At 51.9% G+C, this 21163-nt stretch overlaps 6 protein-coding genes across 6 annotated transcripts; 3 read left to right on the forward strand and 3 right to left on the reverse strand.

Annotated features, from left to right (window-relative positions):
* Positions 1-79: 79 nt before the first annotated feature.
* JN550_004068 (uncharacterized protein) lies at positions 80-4033 on the reverse strand (the record flags this gene model as incomplete). The annotated part of the gene is made up of 2 exons (XM_049315542.1): positions 80-1551; positions 1612-4033. 2 exons carry the CDS (start codon positions 4031-4033, stop codon positions 80-82), a joined length of 3894 nt encoding a protein of 1297 aa, XP_049174090.1.
* Positions 4034-5886: 1853 nt separating this feature from the next.
* Positions 5887-7637, forward strand: JN550_004069 (uncharacterized protein; the record flags this gene model as incomplete). Its single annotated transcript, XM_049315543.1, has 2 exons — positions 5887-6014; positions 6125-7637. 2 exons carry the CDS (start codon positions 5887-5889, stop codon positions 7635-7637), a joined length of 1641 nt encoding a protein of 546 aa, XP_049174091.1.
* A 497-nt stretch (positions 7638-8134) lies between these two features.
* Positions 8135-9617, reverse strand: JN550_004070 (uncharacterized protein; the record flags this gene model as incomplete). The annotated part of the gene is made up of 4 exons (XM_049315544.1): positions 8135-8834; positions 8903-8983; positions 9090-9172; positions 9225-9617. 4 exons carry the CDS (start codon positions 9615-9617, stop codon positions 8135-8137), a joined length of 1257 nt encoding a protein of 418 aa, XP_049174092.1.
* A 1149-nt stretch (positions 9618-10766) lies between these two features.
* Positions 10767-12623, forward strand: JN550_004071 (uncharacterized protein; the record flags this gene model as incomplete). Its single annotated transcript, XM_049315546.1, has 1 exon — positions 10767-12623. The coding sequence occupies one exon, from the start codon at positions 10767-10769 to the stop codon at positions 12621-12623; it is 1857 nt and encodes a 618-aa protein (XP_049174093.1).
* A 753-nt stretch (positions 12624-13376) lies between these two features.
* On the reverse strand, positions 13377-14610 carry JN550_004072 (uncharacterized protein; the record flags this gene model as incomplete). The annotated part of the gene is made up of 4 exons (XM_049315547.1): positions 13377-13612; positions 13674-13813; positions 13865-14166; positions 14221-14610. The coding sequence occupies 4 exons, from the start codon at positions 14608-14610 to the stop codon at positions 13377-13379; spliced, it is 1068 nt and encodes a 355-aa protein (XP_049174094.1).
* A 4382-nt stretch (positions 14611-18992) lies between these two features.
* Positions 18993-20200, forward strand: JN550_004073 (uncharacterized protein; the record flags this gene model as incomplete). Its single annotated transcript, XM_049315548.1, has 2 exons — positions 18993-19251; positions 19308-20200. 2 exons carry the CDS (start codon positions 18993-18995, stop codon positions 20198-20200), a joined length of 1152 nt encoding a protein of 383 aa, XP_049174095.1.
* Positions 20201-21163: the final 963 nt, after the last annotated feature.

Genomic DNA, 21163 nt, shown 5'->3' on the forward strand with positions numbered 1-21163 from the left:
GTCCCCTCCACATCGGGTCCACCACAGAGAAGGGGAAAGCAGCACGCCCGATACCCATTCCATAAGAAAACGGTCTAGTCTAGGCGAACCCGAAACCCTGGGCGTTCTCGAGCGCCATGGCGAGGCGCTCGCGCAGAACCTCGCGGTCGCGGTACTCGGGGAGGAGCAGGGTGCCGTAGCAGGTGTAGGCGGTGGGGAGGTGACCGGCGTCGCCGTCCTCCTGGCCGTTGCGCTGGACGACGAACTGGACGTTGCGCATGCCGCCGACGGGGACGCGGTCGCTGGCCGTGACGAACTCGAGCAGGCGGCGGCGCATGGGCGCGTCGTAGCGCTTGACGACGGCCCAGAAGTCGCGCACGGCGCGGTGCGAGGCGTCCCAGCCCACGTAGCGCGCGGCCCGCCGCAGCTCGCCGATGTCGATCTCCTGCGTGCCCTCGACCAGCGACTGCAGAAGCGCCGGCGTCAGCAGCCGCAGCGACTTGGCGTCCAGGCACGCGCGGAACCCGCGCGCGAAGGCCGCGAACTGCGGTGCGACGCTGACGTCCGTCAGGTAGCGGATGTAGTCGCTCACGTAGGCCTCGCGGTTGTCGCCCGTGACAAGCGGGGCGTCCTCGGGGTTCCCTGCCGAGAGGGGTTCGGTAAGGTGCTGCGAGAACTGAGGCCAGGAAGGATGCTTCGACGAGTCCATCTCGCGGGAGACGGGCTGTCCGAACATGTCGATCGAAAACTCGTATGTGCGAGCAAATATGTCTTCCACGGCACCTTGACTCTCGTCCCACTCCTGGAGCGTGGTCAGGCCGTTGGCAAGGTCAGGCCAGCCGTCGGCGATGTGATGCAACTCCGTGACAGGTTCGCCCAGCAGCTTCATGTACAATGCCTTTGGAAAGGTGACGGGCAGTGTGAGGCCGTTGAATACGGCCAGCGACATGAGCAGGCCAACCAACTCGAACTTCCACTCCGGTTCTAGCGACCCCGGGCGAAACCAGGTCATCCTTGTCCTGTCGTCGACGGTGAACGCACCGTAGGCCGGGTCCAGGGCTTCTGCGATGGCGAGTCTGAAGAATTCCTGTTGGACACCACCCGAGTCAAAGCCTTCCTCCCCCGTATCCTCGCCGAGATGAACCTTCAGGGGTCGCATGAGCTCGCGCTCTTGTCTTCTCCATAGTTGGTCGAATGCGTCCTTAATGACCGACTTACGGCCAATGTCCAAAATCAGGAACTTGGCGGAGGCAACCTTGAGCAAGTCCTGGAGGACGCCTTTCTGGTGTTGATCCGTGACGAGACTGTCGGTGGCGATTATTGCAGTGATCCGGGTCTGTAAAGAGCTTGATTCTTCATAGGACCGGCTCATCCGTGAAAAGTTTGCTGCTCGGAAGTATGATACCAGAGAAGATGGGTGGAATATGTAGGGGTAATCCAAAAGGTGTGCCTTTTGTCTTGAAGAGTTGAAGGCCAACCAACTCACAGGTAGATCGATGGCATCCAGACGATCACCGAAATACTCCGTCCGGAATGCAACATCGGCTAATAGGAGCGAGTTACGTTTCTGGTCTGTCAAGGATAAAAGGTTAGCAAGAGGTTACTCGATAGCGATGGTTTAGGTCCACTTACACATGGCCTCAATCAGTGAGAGAGCACCGCCGAATGGGCCATCACCAGGAACATCGGGTCTCCCCTCCCACTCATTAAGCATGACTGTGCGTGCCCAATCAAGCAGGAGAATAGGCACGCGCTTTTCATGTAGCTCCCTCTCGGTGCGGGAGGATTCCACAGTCTGTTGCTGTTCTCGTCCTGGTTCCAGGTGAGACAGGAACACCTCTAGTATATCTGGTTCAGTCGTTCCATCTTCTGAGTCTTGATCTAGTTCTATGAGCTCATCGAAATGCTTGCGCGTTGGGATTGCGGCCAAAAGCCTCCTCGCCAATCTGAGTGCCAGGTCGTCAGTGAAGACGTCTTCATACTCGAGACACAGGGATGAGGGTTGACGAGCCACGGCCCCGGACTCTGACAACGTCAAGCCACGGGATCTGATCCGTGACATGTCGAACAGCTGCGAGGCATCAAAAACGACCGGCGCCGCAGCTACCAGAGCGTGGAAACACACAGACAGGACGAAGCCAGCCTCCTCGTTTGTGAGCGACCTGGGTCGTTGTGGAAAGAAGTTGGCAGTTGGCGACCGCGCCGACTGCAACGCTTTGGGCGGAGCAAAGAGACTTTCTGAGGCAGTCCATAGACTATCAAAGACCAAGCTTGGTGCGACTCTTGTCAGGCGCAGCATGTAATACCATATTGACTGCGAGTCGATCAACTCACCCCTGGTAGTAAAGGTCTCGAGTATCGAGTGTGGGTCGCTGAGCACGTTGAATATGCTCTGTTCTATGAATAGTTTCCACTCAAGTCTCAAGTTGTGTGGATATGGTAGTTGGGCTTTTCGTCTCCTCCAGACTCCGTTTTCCCGTGTTCCTTTTGGAGGACTGATAATTCTCTGGGGTTCAAGCAGATGGTTTTCCGCTGTTCCGTCTTGCTGAAGGATATGGCACAAGAGATCCACTGTGTGGATGTTGAAGTGCGAGAGACCTTGAGGCAGGATGTCTTCGGCTTCAGGCCCGTCGCTGGGAATATCTTGCTCAAGAGGGGACTCACTGCGATCATCCGAGATTAGAGACCCGCGGGAGTCACCGACAGAGAAGAATCCATCAGTGTTTTCATCACCAGGCCCAGGACTCCGAACACCATTTTCCAAGCCGACCTGGATCCCTTGGGGGTCTTGGTTGAGTGCGTCGTCAATGGGTTTTCCATTCGGCCTTTGACGTGATATGGAAGATGTCGACCTGACCAATCTTTTCGGGACCTTATCAACCTTGGAGACTGGAGAGAGGGGAGATATGGGCTCGGCAAAGCCATCAGTAAGGCGAACTTCGGAGAAGCGATCTGCTGCGAGAGGTCTGGAAGTCGACGATGTCCGAACCCGTGTACTCGAGTTGGCTCGCGAACGCGTTGGGTAACTCTGGCCGTTAGCATGGGCGTGGGAATTCGTGTGATCTGCTTCTTGATTTCTCGGAGACAGGGGTTCCACGTCCTGTTCGGCCATGGACGCCGAGGACACGAAAAGCCCATCGTCACTGTCATCGACTGTAGACGCATTCGTACTAGTAGACACTTTGCTTCCGCAGTCGACCGTGTTCGCTGCCTTACTGGATATCGCTTCCATGTTGTTCGGCGCAAGCCATTCAAGCATCTTGAATGCCACGGTGCCGAACATGTTTGCTGCGAATGAGCGATAATCTTTACGGATTGGCCGTTCATTTATCAAGACCCTCGACGCCGGACTTGGTGGTGGTGATGGCACATCCTCGAGCTCTTTTGAAGCTGGTTCACGACGGCCCCCGTGGCTGCAACTTCTTCTTTCGGGCACTGACAAGCGTGGTTGCGATAGAGTCGCCGGCGTCGCACCTGTATTCGACTGAGAACGCCTCCGCGGGGGTTGCTTGTCGTCTATCACCGTAGCTCGCACAGAACTACCCGACTTCCTGGTACTGCGCCCATTGCTGAGCTCATTCTTGGGCAAGCGAGGTTTGGGTCCAAATATCAATGGCTTGATGGCATCGCTGGGCCCTCTGGGCGTGTCCAGGTTCGGGCAGATGTTGAGTTCCGGGTTATCCTGGCCGGCCATTTGCACGGCCAAGGTCCTCGCACTGGTCGGGCTATAACGGCGTATGGGAGCCTTGCCGGCCAGTCGCCTTCGGCAGCTGAAACAGGATGGAGTGGTGCAGTCATCGTAGCCACAGCCGTAGCGCAGTTGGGAGATGAACTTCTCGATCAGTAGCTGTAGGCTGTGCCGGCGGATGGCGCGATGTATGGTATAGATCTTCCTCGGGTTCTCTATCTCTACGACCAAGGCTTTCAGCTCTGGGGGAGCGTCCGAGGGCAGTCGAGGAAATGGAACTTCTTCCCAGAGGGCTGCGAGGATCCTGGCCTCGAGGTCGTTGGCGTGCGCAGGGCCGTGCCCGCTGTGGGAAGATTCCTGCGTCATAGCATCTAGGATCGGTCGGCCGGGGGGCCGAGTATGTGGGCGTCGAGAAATTCGATGATATCGTCGCTGGAGCCGATGAAGTCGGCGTCAGGACTCGAGTCGCCGCGATGGTCGGGGATCACTGCACCGACTTCAGGGAAGTTTGCGAGGCGCAGGATGATACAACCCTGGCACGTGTGGCTGCTCGCAGGCACAAAGGGCGTTTGGACCGGCACCTGATCCTGAGAAAATGCGCTGTAGTGTTGAATCGTGGTGTCGGGAAGGCTGAGCTGAAGGCTCGGGGAGGATGGGCGAATGCCGGGTGCGGGTGCGACGCGATGGGCGACCGGTCGGCCGGCTCGAGGCGTGTGGATCCCCGGTAGCACCAGGACCAGGACTACCTTGGCGCCGAGTGACGCCCCTCAGACCCTGGCACCAGCCGCGAGCTCGGTAGCCTGTAGGGAATATAAGGCTGCTAGCCCCCTGAGAACCCTCTACGGACGAATCCACTCGGCCGCTTGCGGACCCTGAGACCACCTGCGTCAATCAACGTTGTCGGGTATGCTGCCCGTGGTCTCTAGTCCTCACCCAGTAGCCTAATCTGGAATCGCATGCTGGCCGCCGTTGGACATGTTTCGCCAGCAGATGCCATCCATGGGTCTTGTTCTTTTTCTTCGCGGCACGCAGGACCAGTAATTACTGTAGGTTCCTTTCCGGCAAACACGTTTTTGGTGTTATTCATGTCGTTCTGCGACCAAATCAAGCAATCAGCAATCATGTGGCGCAACGACCGGACAGCCACCATCACACAGTCAGCGTGAGAAGCAGTAATATACACCATGGCAAGGATGAGGGTCGCACCCTGACTGCCTAGTTTTCCACATCTGTCACGTCCAATTACCCTAGAGAAGGGCCCATTCCTATTCCAGGTCGAATGCACATGTACCTCGAACTGTTCGCGCCTTGGGCTATACGTGTACGGTCTGGCTGCTTCATATGCACAACCGTAGTTGACAAGAACAGCCCTGGAAAGCACAAGGCGAATACTGTGTAACTGGGGGCCATGACCACAACCATAGCGGCGAGTAATAGTATAGCACCTCCAACCATCCCAATAGGATGCACAGAGTTAAGCCGCACCTGCGTTAGATCCTTGGCGTCCAAGCCCTAGCAGGCCGTGACGTAGGGTATCCATGGGAGCGTTTTTATTTGAAATCATATTTTTTTTCCCCCCTTCTTCCCTGCGTCTTTCTGCTGCCAGCGCCAGCGCCAGTGCCCCGCGCACCGCCCACGCGCCCACGGAAATTTTGTCTGAGCAGGGCCCCGATGTCCCTCCATATGCCCCCCCTCCATTGGCCGTCCCTCCATGTGGTATCGGTATCTGATAAAACCCTCGTGCCCCTCTGCCCTATGCAGAAATTCGCTCGATTAACTTACATTGATTCTGTGATGGGCGCTCGCCGTAGAATAGTCTAGGCCTCCGGTTTCTCGGTTTCTCCTTTAGTAATCATCGGCTTCGCTGGAGGCGGATTTTTCAGAACTGTCACAAGGGACCCCGCCTCACGCCCATCCCATCGCCACCCTAAAATAAATCCCTACCGACTAAGTTGCGTGCCCAAGGTCAACGTCAGAACCTGCATCCTGAGGTCCCGTCGCTGTTAAGGTTTGGTTATTACGGCCTCTTCACATAGCGCAGCCCCGACCGACCGGCTTCTGCATTGTTTCAGACCGTCATCAACCCAAACGCTCCTCCCTCGTTGCTCTCAGGGCGGTTCCCACATTCACGTTCACCTTTGGCCTTCCGACATACTCGGTCTGCGCAATCTTCTTCTCTTCGCCCATTCTCCAGCAGTCTCCCCATACAATCCTTCGAGATGGCGACGAGAACCGCGTCCTCGGGCCTCGCTGCCGCCCCCGACTCCCATCAGTACACCTGCAACACCTGCCAGGTGGCTTTCCGACTCGCAGACACCCAGAAGGGACACATGAAGAGCGACTGGCAGTAAGTGACTAACACAACCTTTCTCTCTCTCTCACTCCTCTCAGGCCACCCGGTCTGGCATTCCCGTCTACCCCTGATCTAAGGCGCTGACATGTCTCCCACTCGTTCAGTCGCTATAACCTCAAGCGACGGGTCGCCTCGCTCCCCCCGATTGCTTCCGAAGTCTTCACCGAGAAGGTCCTACAGGCTCGCGCTGCCGACTCGGCCGTGGCCGACCGCGCCGGGTTCCAACAAGTCTGCGACGTCTGCCAGCGCACTTATTTCAGCGAAAACTCGTACCGAAACCACATCGGCAGTCGCCAGCACAAGGTCAAGGAATTGGCCCTGCAGCGCAAGGCCGACGGCAGTGTTGCCGGCGACGATGCCGCCAGCACCATTGTCAGCTCCACCTTCTCGCTGGGCGAACCTCTGCCCAAGGACGAGGTCGACTCGGACGCCGAAGACGAGTTCAGCGAGGTGGTCGAGGGCCTCAAGAAGACCGACCTCAACGAGCGTCCCTCTCCCGTCAAGCGCCCCTCAAACCCACACCCGTCTGTTGAGGCCCAGCGCGCCAGAGAACACCCCGTTTCCGATGCCTCCAGCCAGGCCGTCTCGAGCACCGCAACTCCGGTCCCCACCTTGACCTTGAAGGCGTGCCTGTTCTGCAACTATGAGTCACCCACTGTTCCCTTGAGCGTGGTGCACATGGAGAGGATACACGGCATGTTCATACCGGAGAAGGACTACCTTGTCGATCTGGACGGCCTACTCAAGTCTCTGCAGGAGCGCATCCAGGAGCTGGCCGAGTGTCTGTACTGTGGCAAGATGAAGAGCAATCCGTTTGCGGCCCAGACCCACATGCGGGACAAGGGCCACTGCAAGATTCCCTACACTACGGAGGAGGAGCAGCTCGAGATTGGCGAGTTCTACGATTTCAGAAGCACATACTCGGACGAAGAGGAATCGGACGATGAGGACGCTGACGACAAGCCCTCCGGCGGTGCCAAGCTTGGTATCAAGCGCCAGACCAAGGCTGTTGGCTTGGATGGTGACGAGATCATGGAGGAAGACGAGGGCTGGGAGACAGACAGTTCAGCCTCCTCGCTTGATTCTGAGGAATTGACGTCCATCCCCGTCGACAACCACATTCATCAGTACGAGCGACTTGACAAGCATCCGCACCACTCGTCCCACGACCCACGCCATCACCACCAAATGGATGGCTGGCATTCCCACGCTCACAAACACCGTGCTGTCTTCTACGACGAGACGCAGCTGCATCTGCCGTCAGGCCGTGCGGTGGGCCATAGATCTCTCAATAAGTACTACCGACAGAACCTCCACAGCCATCCTTCGCCCGAGGAACGCGCCGAGCGGTTGGCCATTGAGGGTAGCGTTGATCCTATGGAGGTTGACGGCGACAACAAGGTGGCAGTTCGCCATGAACGTGGCCGCAACGGTGCAATGATCAGCCGAGCCGATGGTGGCACCGGCATGACTGGTGTTACGGACTCCAAGAAGAAGGAGGTCCGCCGTGCAGAGCAAAGAGCCCGCAAGCGCGAGCACAATGCCCAGAGACGCAACGAATGGGCCCTGAACAAGCAGCACAACCACCAGAAGTACTACAACTACCAGATCTTGTAGATGCAGTTGGCTGCTCATGACCGGGGCCTACACCCGAGGGATGCGATCCCCGTACGGCCTCGTTCCGACGGGATCATATGGTTCTTGACGTCTAGAGCTACTGGACTCATAGGCCACGGAGTTAAAAGTTGGCAACATACTGCTTTTTTGGGGCGCAAAATATGAGTAAAGTAGTATATAGATTATGATCAATAGACCGAGGAGTGACTCCATTATTGAAAGATTTATGTTGTACTTGGAGCATATTGCTCTTTTCTTGAGACTGGTGTAATGCCTGATTCAATGCTAATCGAGTTCGTCCAAAGATGATATTCCTAAAGTCCCGCCTAGCCCAAGGCTTCCTGAATTATAAAAGTCTTTGATACAACACTAGTAATAATTGCGGCATTCAAAGTCTGTTGCCACCTGAAATGAACAGGTAGACACACTATGCTTCCCACCTATATAACACCACTGCCCAGATTAGATTCGTCAAACCAACCTCAAAACCCACGTCCTTAATCATCTCGAACGCCACGCCTCACGGGGCCCAGCTGTGGGGTCCCGTAACCCAGGGACCGGAACTGATAGCGCGGACGCACGTTGTGAAAGCGACGCAGCCAGTGCAGTTTCGCCATCCCATTGCTCACCCATACCAAATCCGTATTCTGCTCCATCGCGGGATCCCACTCGTCCTCGACGTCGTCGGCCCCCGCCGTCTGGTCGAAGGGGGTCAGGTTCCCCGGCGAAACCACGACGGGCATCAGCTGCTGCGGCTTCGTCCACGACACGTACATGGGCAGGTAGTAGTTGGGCTCAGTAGCCCGGCTCATCGCGGCCACCACCGTCGTCCTGTTAGCGGGCAACACAGGGTCTTGCAGGCCGTCCTCGTTGACGGGGATGTGGCTTTGGGCCATATCGCGCAGCAGCCCGCCCATCGTGAAGACGTTCCCCCATAAGAACTCGGAGTCTGGCTCATCGCCCTGGACCCTGGCCAGGCCAAAGTCGGCCAAGACAATGGCCGGGAAGGCTTCGCCCACCGCCCCGGCCGCCGGCACCTGGCCGTGGACGTCCGGGTAGTGGATGAAGACGTTGTGGGGGTGCAGGTCGTTGTGGTAGATGGGCGTCCACGCCGCCGGCCTGTGGTCCCAGTCCTCGCCCGGGTACACGCCATGCTTCAGGAATGCCAGCGCCGTGGTGAGCCGTTCAGCTACGTGCCTGGAATGCAGTCTCAATCTAGTACCAAAATCTGAGCCCTGGCCGGGTAGCATGGGAAGGGGACTCACCAGATGAAGATCTCGGGAATGGTGTTATCATACTGACGGTATAAGTGTATAAGATTCCTCAAATCCCCGCCGTTGCAATATCTAGAAAACAGTGGTTAGCTAAGCTACATCTCTCGGGCTATGGAGCGTGCGCGGTATGGATTTGTCTTACTTAAAGTACAATGGTTACGTATCTGTACCAAGTTACTGCCAGAATCGGAGACTGGGAAAACAGTCCACCTCCGGCAGCACAGCCCTTGCCCCGGGCCAAGTCGAAATGTCCAGGTCGCACTGCAGATTCATCACATCGGCCAGCCAATCCAGATTACGTACGAGTACGTACGAGTATCTTGTTGGCGTACAGCTTCTCATTGGCGATGGACTGGACCAGAGTGACATTCCTTTGGACCAAGTCCATAGCCAGAAAACCCTGCGTGGCGATTTTGGCAACACTCCCCTCATGTGTTACTTTCAACGCGGCCTTCGGGGCCGGCCTGGAATTCGGCGACGGCCTTGGGGCAGGGGCAACGACGGCAGCTCTCTGCGAGCGTGTCCTTCTTGCGATGGGTTCGTGATCGTCATCGTCGATATCTATCGCGTCCAGGTCATGCGGCTCTGCGGCAGGGACACCAGTATATACCCATTCTTCCTGCACAGAGGAACCATCGTCCCCCTTGCGCTCCACCGGCAGAACCAGCCCAATATGCTCATAGGGTCTCGATCTTATCGTCGCCATTGAGGTTATAGATGCATGAAACTTGCTTTGGTATATTGAATTCCGGTACACTGCTTCTCTAAGGGCATTTGGAATTTGAACTTTGTCTGATTGTTTGGTGTCGCGAGACGCCGGTTCGAGATACTCATCGTATACCTAACGAGTACAATGAAGCTTTTGAAAGATCTTGAGAAGAATGAACGTTTGCATTGCCCGATGCGGCTAATATCAGACAGGCCAGCGAATCAAGACCATTGGCAATGCGCAGAGTACAGGGTATTGTGTCAATACGCAAAGGCTCCCATAGCCTCTCAAAAATACGCCATAGGAACTTATCGGGGCAGTACCGACTTCAAACTCAAAAACTTCTGGATTCCAAGCGTGCCATTTACCGCTCCTCAACCGCGCCCTCTGACTGCAGTTGGCGATATCGTGGGCGCTGTATCAGCGACGACTGTTGGACTGTTCACAGTGACCATGCCGCATTCTAGACGTCTGCTCAACGCGAGAGCACCCATGGCGTTCCCGCTCTAAATGGCACCGCCGAGTCCAGAAGGCGAGTCGTTGGCCAAGTCTACAGCGCGTTCTTTGTCGTCGACAGCGAAGAGGGAAGCCGACGGGCCAAATAATAGTAAATACGATAACGGAACGTTATCAACAAACACTTTTGACTCACTAAATAGCTTTATTCCATCAAGTTACTCTAAAACGACTGCATATAAATTATCAATGACCGAACATACTATTTGGCTTCCGTTTGATATTAGTAATGTTGGATCGGCACCGCGAAGGAGTGGGTACAAAATCATGTCCAAATTACAGTCACTCAAAATCAATCATAAACAAGTTGAGGCTGTCTGGTAAAGTGTGTAATCATGAAACAACGCTCGGCTCGGTTTCTTTGTTCCTTTGAAGCGCTATTTGCAATAAGTCTCTGCTTTCAGCCAGATTTGCCCGCCTTCTAAGGACATCGCGTTCAATTCCATTTGTACGCATTTGTTGGAAGTTTCTTTGTTCAGATTCTCGCTATCATGGACTGATAACCCGCAAACTTCAAACTTTTACGCTGGGGGACAGACGCTCAGTCCTGTATCCCTGTCACGTACTACTTCGGATTCACCCAAGGCCACCATATACCAATTCCTCGATCTTCACCATTTTCATAAGACAATGTACCAAAATATGCTCCCAAGCAAGCCTAAAGGTCCCGCTTCGTGTGCTAAAAGAAAGGATGGCCCTCTTACAGTCAATAAGTCCGGAGACAGCAAGAAAAAAGCTAAGCTGAACCCTATCACCGAGCTGATCAACTTGTTGAAAGCAAGATCAATCCCTGTGCATACACCTGGAGACCCAGAATATGAACGTTCGGTGGCAAACCCGAATCTTATGTATCGCTTCTCACGACCTCATCTAGTCGTGCAGCCAGAGCGATACACCCAAGTTCAATATCTAGTCCGTGAGGCAAACCGACTAGGTATACACATCACCATAAAAAATGGAGGTCACAGCTACGCAGGCTCCTCCACTACAGATCAGGGTGTCTTGCTGGACCTCTTGAAGTTGAACAAGGTTCTTCTCGATATGGAAACCAAGACCATGACGCTTGGTGGCGGCGCGTTATGGGGTAGCGCGTATAAGGCCCTGATTGACGGTCGCAATGATGGCTATGTCGTCAACGGTGGACGTTGCCCCAATGTCGGCGTTTCTGGATTTATCCTGGGCGGTGGCCTTGGTCCATTCACGCGCACCCTTGGGATGGGATGCGACTCGTTGAAGCAGGCTACTATCGTCTTGGCTGACGGCAAAAAGATTACCGTCAAGGATAGTGACGAGCCCACCTCGAGAAAAGGGATGCTCTTCTGGGCGCTCTGTGGTGCTGGAGGAGGCAATTTCGGTGTTGTGGTTGAAATCAAGTTGGGAGTATCGAAGTTGCAGAACCCCCAAGGCGTCATAGTGGCTGGCAGGTATACTTGGAACCCAACAGCGGAGGACAAGAACGATTTCCTTAGTACTATGGTCCGATTTTATACTCACAACTGGCCGGATCGAATGACTATCGACAGCACTTGGGTGTGCGACCTCCGACTGCCGGAGGGTCGGGATGTAGGAGTACGCTTCCTCGTCTATTTTGATGGCAATGAACACGAATACCGGAAGCAAATTAGCAAGGGGGTCATCCACAAAGGCCTTGCCGAGCAACTGAAGCGACGGTCATTGCCCGAAAAGTCGACGCGTTTTCTTCATGAAACACTTGTCAGTCAATGGTACGAGGAGACCAGACAGTCATTTCCTAAAACCCGTCAGTGGAGTCTGTTTACCTCATTCGCGTTTCTCAACGATGAAGAAACAATCAAAAGCGTTACCGGCATCATTCAAAGTGAAATGGATGATTTCAAACAGCAGTTTAAAGGGGAGAGGGCCATGGCCGCTTTCACATTCATCCATTCTGGGGGCCAGGCAACCACGAAGCCAGACTGGGCGACTGCATTCCGCTGGCGCCAGACTGTTTATCAAGCCTACATACAAATATTGTGGGAGGACAAATGGCTGGAGAGGGATATGAGGGGCTTCCACCAAAGATTCAGAAAAAGAGTGAAGCCATTCTCTATAAGCGGTCACGCAGGATACATTAATTTCCCTGATCGGTCACTGAAGCCCGACGTTCATGAAAAGGTCTATTATGGAAAGAACCGACAAAAGCTGCAGCTCATCAAGAAGATATGCGATCCAGATAACTACTTCAGCTGGCCCCTTGGTGTCCGGCTCCCGGAACAGACTGCTTCATCTTCCGGAGGTCGCGTAGACGGCACAGATGAGAGAGAGCAACTGGCAAACGCATTCCTGGCCGCAGAGGAAGAGGAGGGGAGCTCGGCCTCAGATTCCGAGTCTGTGGATGAAGAGGGCCAGACTGACGACATAGCAGGACAACAATGGGAATCTGGAGCTGGAAATCCAAGTGATGACTGGCTTGGGAAGAATGGTTTTCCCTCCTCGCTTTGGGGTCCATTGGATGACAGAGGCCAGTGAAAACTCTTTTGGTATGAGATATTCGGCGTTCTTTCGCTGTCAACATTAGGCCAAAATCCTCTAGTTAGAATGAAACACTCATTAGGAATTAATTCTAGAAAGACTTAACCCCTCAGTTTTGCCGCTTTGAACAGGGTTAAGAGATATCGTTTCCATTCGTGTTACGCCACGATCTTGTAAGGCACTTTTGCTTTAACTGCCCACCTCATCCAATTCAGGCGTTCGGGTCAACGATGAACGAGACGAGGAAATTGGCGTACTTATCCAGTTTTGGCTCGCTCTACTGACACTACCATGCCAAAATGACGCGAAACCTTGGGGGTGAGAAAGAGAAATATGTTCAAGATGGAGGGAGAAACACTCCGCACCTGGTCGTCTGATTCGCGTGGACAGTGAAGATTATCCCCCGGAGAACTGTAAAAGCTACACTGACAGTATAAGCCCAACCCCCAGAAAGGACAAGGACAATCGGGTTTAAAATTATAGCAGATATGTATGGGAGGCCGAGGCTATATATAACACGTTTGTTCTCAATGAACGCGCCTTGCAGGCTTTAAAAACAAGAATGGTGCCCTGGTTCAAAAGATGTCCTTGAACAGGTACAGGATTGTTAGATTCTACTTTCCTTGCAAATTTTATGGTCTATGACTAGAGTGTGCATATGCGAAATGAAATACTGTAAATCAAATGAAACAATCTATCATTAATAAAGATGAAAATAAATATCAACATAGTCGCTCGTACTTTGAGCTCTCATGAGTTATTGTTCTGATACTGATACTTGCTTACAATCGAACCATACTGGTCGAATCGAACTGGCTCATACTTTGCGGGGTTGGCAGTCGTGATGAATTGTGGCAGCGTTTCCACAATGTGAGAGAAGTCAGGCGCGACAAAGAATGGGACCGAGTAGCGAGCAGGAAGCCCGGACTCGGGCACTGTCTCTGGATCTGGAACCGAAACTCGATGTAAAGCAGACACAAAATAGCCTGTAACAGGACATTTAGTTACGCATAGCAATTTTACATGGGAGGCAGAAGGGGAACTCACCGTTCGTGAAGCGTTGGAGCATGTCACCGACGTTTAAGACGAAGGAACCATCTTCGGGTTCGGCATGTATGAACTGTTTGGAATGAGGGTCTTGTAGCTCTAGCCCACCCTGGCTGTCCTGGAACAGCATGGTTAAGGTGCTAGAATGAGGCGGTCAGCGTGTGCCGCAGAGATGGGTGCGCATCACTTACCCCCAGTCACAGTGAGCAGGTAGCCTGGCCAATAATTCCTTCTGAATTTTCTCCTTGCTGATAGCAGGGTAGTGCAAAAGGCGCAATTGACAGTGACGACCCGACATAAGCTTATTCAAGGCACCTCGTGCCTCACCCTCCAGTCCCAGGCCGAGGGACATCGCGTCAAGTACAACGTGGCTAATTTTGGCTAGTCTTTCGTACAAAGAATTCATATACTCCTTGAAGTGTGGGAGTATAGTTTCAGGTAGCCATATGTTCTGTTGGACAGGATCATGCTCGCTGCCTATTTCGTAACTTTCCTAGGGTTGACTTAGTGTGCACGGAAGATACGAAAATGACAAATGGCTGTATACCTTGAAGTCGGAGATCTTGCGTAATGTCTTCTCAACATTTCCACTAGCTGTCTGTGAATCTACGTCATCTTGTGAGTAGACTTTTTCCTTTCCAATACTGGAATAACCGCGATGCGGCATTGGTCCCGGGGGGTGCGGGGCCTTCATTTTCTCGCATTCAGGCAAATCAAAGAGTCTCTTGGTCCAGTCAAGCGCCTTATTAATTTCATCGCTGCTCATTCCGTGGCCGGTAACTTTGACAAATCCAAGACGGTGGAGAGCTTTAACGAGGTCTTGGCCAACCTTGAGGCGTTGTGAATCTGTGGAAGCGTTTCTTTTCGATGCACTGAACGGGGACAGGTCAATGGTAGCAATCCTGCTGGCCCCCGCTGTCATGAAGCTTTGCGACATTTTAAGCTGGCGGTCTTAGAAGTCAGAATCGCAGAGGGATAAGGGAGTGGAGAAGTAATGGTTTGAAAGTCAAGGATCAGATCTAGTATCGACAAAGAGCCACACATCGGCAACAGAAATCGACAGATATTTATATGGAAGCTGGAGGCAATCTTCCGAGAGCTGGCTGGTGCAATCTGATCCAAGGCCGTTATCCCTGTCATGGGATCCACAAAATCAGGGTTCTGGTATACCAGTGGAGCACCCAGAATATACGCAATGCATTGTTTATACTCCATCCAGACTTCACTTGTAGTGTTACGTTCGGAGTTTCATACACATTTAAGCCATGAATTCAGCCAGGTAGCTCCTCGCCATTGCGACTTGATCATAATCCCACGCCAAACTGGGCAGGGAAAGGTGTCAGGGATCACACATGTCGTGCATATCCCTTGCACCAACAACAGTCACCACATCATGCAGTGCGTGACCATTGCAGGTCGCACTCAATGCACCACCCAATAATTCCTTTCCAACTACGAACAATAACTACGCCAACGAGAACGACCCTTGCAAGTCGCGTCGGGTTCCCGACCCGATCTGTGTGAAGGTACACGGTGCCGGTCCTATAGGCTAGGTGTAGCCCTGCGGCACAAGTATGTCGTCATCTTCCCCGACTTTCTCGGCAATTTGTTAAGAGGCCTAGAAATAGTCAATACGAACGGATCTAGCCTGCTAAGTACAGTTTCCTTTATCCTTGCTCTATCTTGACTAGAGCAAAGCCAGATTCTCCTTCTTCTCAGCGCACGATTCTCTATAAAGTAAGATCACTGATGCTCCCCGACCCCGCCACGGATCACTGCTGTTTCAATATTCCAATCACGCAAAATGACCTCCGAAGCAGGCCAAGGCATCACCCAAGCAGGCTTGTTGGTACGTTTGTCCAGGCGTAGTATGATGAGGACCAACAGAATCGATGACAATAGCTGGATCATTTTGTTGGGACACTGAATTCATTCTGGACTGACTTATGATTGGCTTGCAGGCGATAATTTGGGTGTTCGCTGGTCTATCGACCGTGCTGGTGGTTGGACGCCTATTGATTCGGAGCATCCTTCTTAAGAGCTTCCATTTGGACGATGCTTTCGGTGCACTCTCTTGGGTTTTCATGATTGTTTGCATGATCTGCGTCACCATTCAGATGCCACTAAGCTACCATTTTCCTCCATCATAATTGGTGAAACACCAATGCCCCGGCTCGAGGAACTGGCAGACTTGACGATAACATCGCGCAAGTGGTCAGTTGCCAGCCAGACATTCTTCTGGACATCGCTTTTCTGCGTCAAGCTATCATTCATGTTCTTGTATCGGATGGTATTAAGAAGTTATGACAAGTACAACATTGCATGGCACATTAGTGTCGTGTATATTGTTGTTAGCTATGGTATATGCCTTATTGGTGTGTTTGGACAATGCGGGGACTCGAAGAATCTATTTAAGTATGGTAAGAATTTCCTGCGCCGTCAATCCCTCAAGTACGTGCCGCTGAGTAATATACAGAAGAATGCATGACGCCGTATGTGGCGTCGCTCAACTCCAAAATAATTTGGGTGGCTTGGTTCTTCAATGTCTCTTCTGACCTAATCGGTAAGTTTTCTAAACCCTACCGGAGCGATACATACCCAAGGCAACTGATTCTCGTATAGTGATAATTCTCCCTCTTCCCGTCATCTGGAACCTCAACATGCGTACCAAGCAAAAGTTAGCTGTATCTTGTATTTGTGGACTGCAGGGATAACTATCGCGTTTGAGACAGTGCGATCGGTGAAGCTGTACCAGACCAACTTTAATCTGACTAACCTTTACAGTTATTTGGAGCTCCTTATAACAGTTTTAATCGGCATGCTGCCATCATACCGATTCCTACTTGGTAATTCAGAAAAAGATCGCGAATATCGACACATATTCTGGACCCATGTCACGTTTAGAAGCCCCGGCTCAAGCAACGCAGGCCATTCAATGCAGAGCTATGACAGGTCGCCTAACGATCAGTTGAGGAGGAACGTTGATTAGGCGGGCGCTGACTCAGAGCAGCCACCTCTACGAGTAGCCCAGACTGGGAAATAAGCAGCCACGACATAATAATAATGAGAACACAGGAATTGTGGGATTTCCTTCAACCCTACTGTGCTAGCTACTTCAAGAGTAGAGAATTGAGGGCTGGTGGCAGCCATTTTGAATCATATCTACTAGAATCCTATACGGTACTTGATAAGTTAGAATTATTCATATTCTGGAAATGTGAAAACATTTGTTACAGTGCGCCACGCCTTCGCGTTCAGATTTTTTTATTTTTGTTATTGCTAGCATCTCTAGGGTATCATTTGAGAAACCAGCGGTGAATAGTAAGACTGCAAGAATTGTGCCTTATGTGCAGCAGTAATCTCGAATTGTTCTCTAATGGCAGATGTTCACGCTATGACAATCACTGGTCCAGATGAACTGTTCGTACTCAAAGTCGCGAGGGGCTTGGCCCTCCCTCATCAACTTGCATACTTGGTACACAAGTGCTGAGTTTCAGTTATAGTGGTATACAATCCAGAGGACATAATTCAGTGGTAATATCTCTCTCGTCGCGTTACTCACAGTTGCCAGTGCTGCACCATTTCGTTTCGAAAACGATAATGCTCTTTTTCGAGTGTGGTGCGTGGCCACTCACTATCGAAGGCCAAAAGATAAAAAGAAAGAAATCATTCAAATTTGCACATTTCAGAAGAATGTCTTTGTGCGGTTGGCAAGACTCGAACTTGCGTCTTGTCGGAGCTAATTCCACAACGACAAATAATAACCCCTATACGACAACCGCCGAGAGCGAAGTGGAGAACGGCACCAGCCAATCACAACACTGAAATCAATTTCCTCTAATAATGCATTACAAATTGTGTATCACAGGTTAATGCTAGGTCTGCTACCTTGGAATAATCAAATCAATAGAGGAAAGATATGATTGTGCGTTTGGTGATATACATCTGAGCACATTCGGGGTCGAGCCACTTCACCCGAGGAATGTACTTGGGACCACGTGATTGGTATTTGACAAGAAAACCTCAGAAGAATTCAAGATAGTACATCACATGATACATTATGCAGTGCCCTCGGTATGTATATATCAGACCTTGTTGATCGAGTACGTTGGAAGAAGTATCATGGCCCTTTAGGAGCAGCTTTGCCGACCATCTCCAGGGTGAAGAATTTTTTAAGCGGCATTGGGTCAGTCGCTGCGGAAATTAGATACTTATGTAGGTAACCGGTGGATCTTGCGACGCGAGGCTTTAGTCCTCTGGTGCTTGAAATAAATGGAGTGAGCAAAACCATTGCGCACTGTAAGTTCTTGTCCTAGTTTCAGGATCTATAAACTAGAACTTTCCCAGGTAAAGGTTGCGTAAATGAGGTTGTCGACAGTCTCGATTGCGAAGGTGGCTTTGGCTGGCTTGGCACGCTTCAACCCCTACCTAAAATTTGAGAGCCGCGTAAGTGTCTCCATACTCGCTTCCGCATTGGGTAGGTCGGAGCCTTGCCGTATAGCCATTTAGGATTGAATAACAGGTGAAACATCATTGCTGAGGCGGAATTACACATTCCAAGTGCCGTTTACCGAGAAAAACACCAATGGGCAATGGGATATTAGTTCAGAATGCGTGTAGCAAATCTTCTTCCTGTAGAATGTGCGTATCAGACCGGCTTTCATGGCACCGACTACAGACTCGAGCCTGTAATATATTGCTAGTCTACATAGTGTTCTGTCATAATATCATCTACTGTACAAACTCAGAGAAAAAAAGAGCAAAACTTCTTCAACCCTATCCTAGCGTCACTTGTACTCAATTGATGTGAGAATCCTGTATTACAGTGGTTGCACGCACGTGTATAGCCGCGCGCTAACCCAAAACGTAAGGTACCAGTATTTCCCCATCTTTCGGGGGATGAGATCACTGGTGCCGCGGATGGTATGCTACCCTATACGACACAAGCTATTGGCCAGGCAAAGGGCTCGCTTTGAATTGGAATGCTCTCGTTCCCCTCAGAGCACGCCGGGGCCTGGTCCATGGATCCAAGGATGTTGTGCAGTAAAAGGTTACTTTGTTAGGAGGGTCGTTAATAATCACATTATGCTCATTGGCAGTTGTCCACGCAATCGTCTTGGCGCCAAAAGACGTGACGATTTGTGGCGACTAGGTATCATGATGTTGGGGTAAAGATGCGGTCCAGTGGCAATTGAGTATAAGTTGGGAGACTCCCCAGCTGCTCTATTAACAAGTCATTTCATTCAGGTCCACCCTACACTCACTTGTATATCATACTACCTGCAGGTTTTGACTTGAGGCTGTCTTTCATTCGTCAAAATGGTTAACTTCAAGAACATCGCTGCCTCTTTGGCAGTTTCATCCATCCTCGGGGCGGCTGTCGGTCACCCCGGTGAGGTCAAGTCTGCTAAGGAAGTCAAGCGCGAGATTGACTTGTACAAGAACGCTCACGAGAAGGCCGTTCGATCTATGGCCAAGGTTTACGACTCCCCCGCTGCTCAAGCTCTCAGAGCTCGTGCTATTGCCCGCCGTGCTGCCACCGTCCAGGCTCTCCGTGCCAAACGTGGTCTCACCAACAGTAAGGAGCGCCAATAAGTCGGAACCAATATTCCAGGCCGCTAATATACCTGACAGAGAAGATATTCTCCAAGAGGGACCAGGCTGACCTGTTGAAGTACTTGTCTGAGTCTCACGACGTTTCCGAACTCGGCTACACCCTTGACACTCCCCTTGATGTTATCTTCGGCTCCAACGCTACAGCTGCTCTTGCTCCCGAGGTCACTATTGGGCCTTACTTCGTTTCCGGCGAGTACATCCGTGAGGATGTCACTGAGGACCAGGAAGGTGTCCCCGTTCATTTGGACCTTCAATTCGTTGATATCAACACATACACCCCTATCCCGGATCTCCTGATCGATATCTGGCACTGCAGTGCGATTGGTGTCTACTCCGGTGTGTCGGCCCAGGGCCAAGGCGGTTTGAACTCCACCTGGCTGCGTGGTGTTGCTGCTACCGATGACGATGGCGTTGCACAGTTCGACACGATTTTCCCCGGGCACTACCAGGGACGTGCTCACCACATCCATCTGCTGGGAACCGAGAACTCTACAATTCTTCCCAACCAGACCTACGTCGCGGGCAAGACTGACCACATCGGTCAGATCTTCTTCAACCAAGAGCTCATTACTGAGGTCGAGAAGACTGAGCCCTACGTCACCAACAGCCAGCAGCTCACATTGACATCTAATGATGGCATTGCAGGACAGCAGAGTACTGATAGCCACGACCCGCTGGTTGACTACGTCCTCCTCGGTGACGACCTGTCGGATGGTCTCCTGGCTTTCATCACCATTGGTGTTGACACCACCGCTGATTACTCAGACAGCTACACCCCGGCTGCCCACTACCAGGAGGGTGGCGGTGTCGATACGGGCCTTGGCGGCGGTCCTGGCGGTCCTGGTGGTCCTGGCGGCCCCGGTGGTCCCTTCCCCACTGGCCAGCCCTTCCCACCGCGACGAATGATCTAGGTCATGTTCATGGTTTAGGGAGTTCGAACGATCGACCACGCCGACAGTTCCTCCCATCAAAAAGATGAGATACGTCCCTTTGAGCACGTATTTGCGAGTGGTGAGGATGGGTGCCAGGGTGAATGTCAGTGGGTTGAAAGAGGCTGGAAATACGACTATCTCTATTTAACTTGAGTTTAGAGGAGATAGAAAAAAAACAAGTCTTTCATATTGCCGATGCTATCCCCGTTGTTCGATAAAGAGATATTTATGAACAGATGACCCGTCGTGTAAGGAGATATAGTTTTGAAACTCAAACTAGCCTACTATTTCAATGATCAGAAAGAAGCTCCCTGAGTTCCATTCAGGTCATGTTGCGGGGATGGGGTGCATTGGGTGACATCGGTGTAGCACACATTGATCTACATTCCTCTCCTGGGGTGTGTTCCAGACGTTACCCAACAAAAACCTTTGTTGTCATGTGTGATACAGTTACATAGTAGATAGTTCATCAAACCAAACTTTTCAGGTATGTTTTTGTTATTTTTAGCAGCACTGCAACAGAACGAGCCGATCAAGCCTAAAGCTGAGGTTGACGCAGACGCATTGAGCCGAATCCCTTAAACACGATAGGTGGCGTTCTTAGCCGCTCATTTAACCACTTCAAGAGAACGCCTCGGGTTCAAAATCAGCGACACTATGCCGTCATACTAACCAATGAATGCTATAGCCAAGACCGCCTCTGGTCAATACGAGTAGAGCAACATCTTGGCCCCAGCCTCCGGAAACATCGCAATCAAACAACAGTATTGCTTACGTCAAATTAAGTCACCCAAGATACTACTAACGACGTTGGGCTCTTTTGATAAATACCACGGTCCCTCGCGAATGTTGCGATTCATGTTATTGCTGTGCTCTTCATTCTGAATCGAACAAAAAATCTTATAACATCCAAATTACGACCATGCTCTATGATACGTTTTT

This window comes from Neoarthrinium moseri (genome assembly GCF_022829205.1).
Source record: "Neoarthrinium moseri strain CBS 164.80 chromosome Unknown scaffold10_Wmoseri_CBS_16480, whole genome shotgun sequence".
Taxonomy (NCBI): domain Eukaryota; kingdom Fungi; phylum Ascomycota; class Sordariomycetes; order Amphisphaeriales; family Apiosporaceae; genus Neoarthrinium; species Neoarthrinium moseri.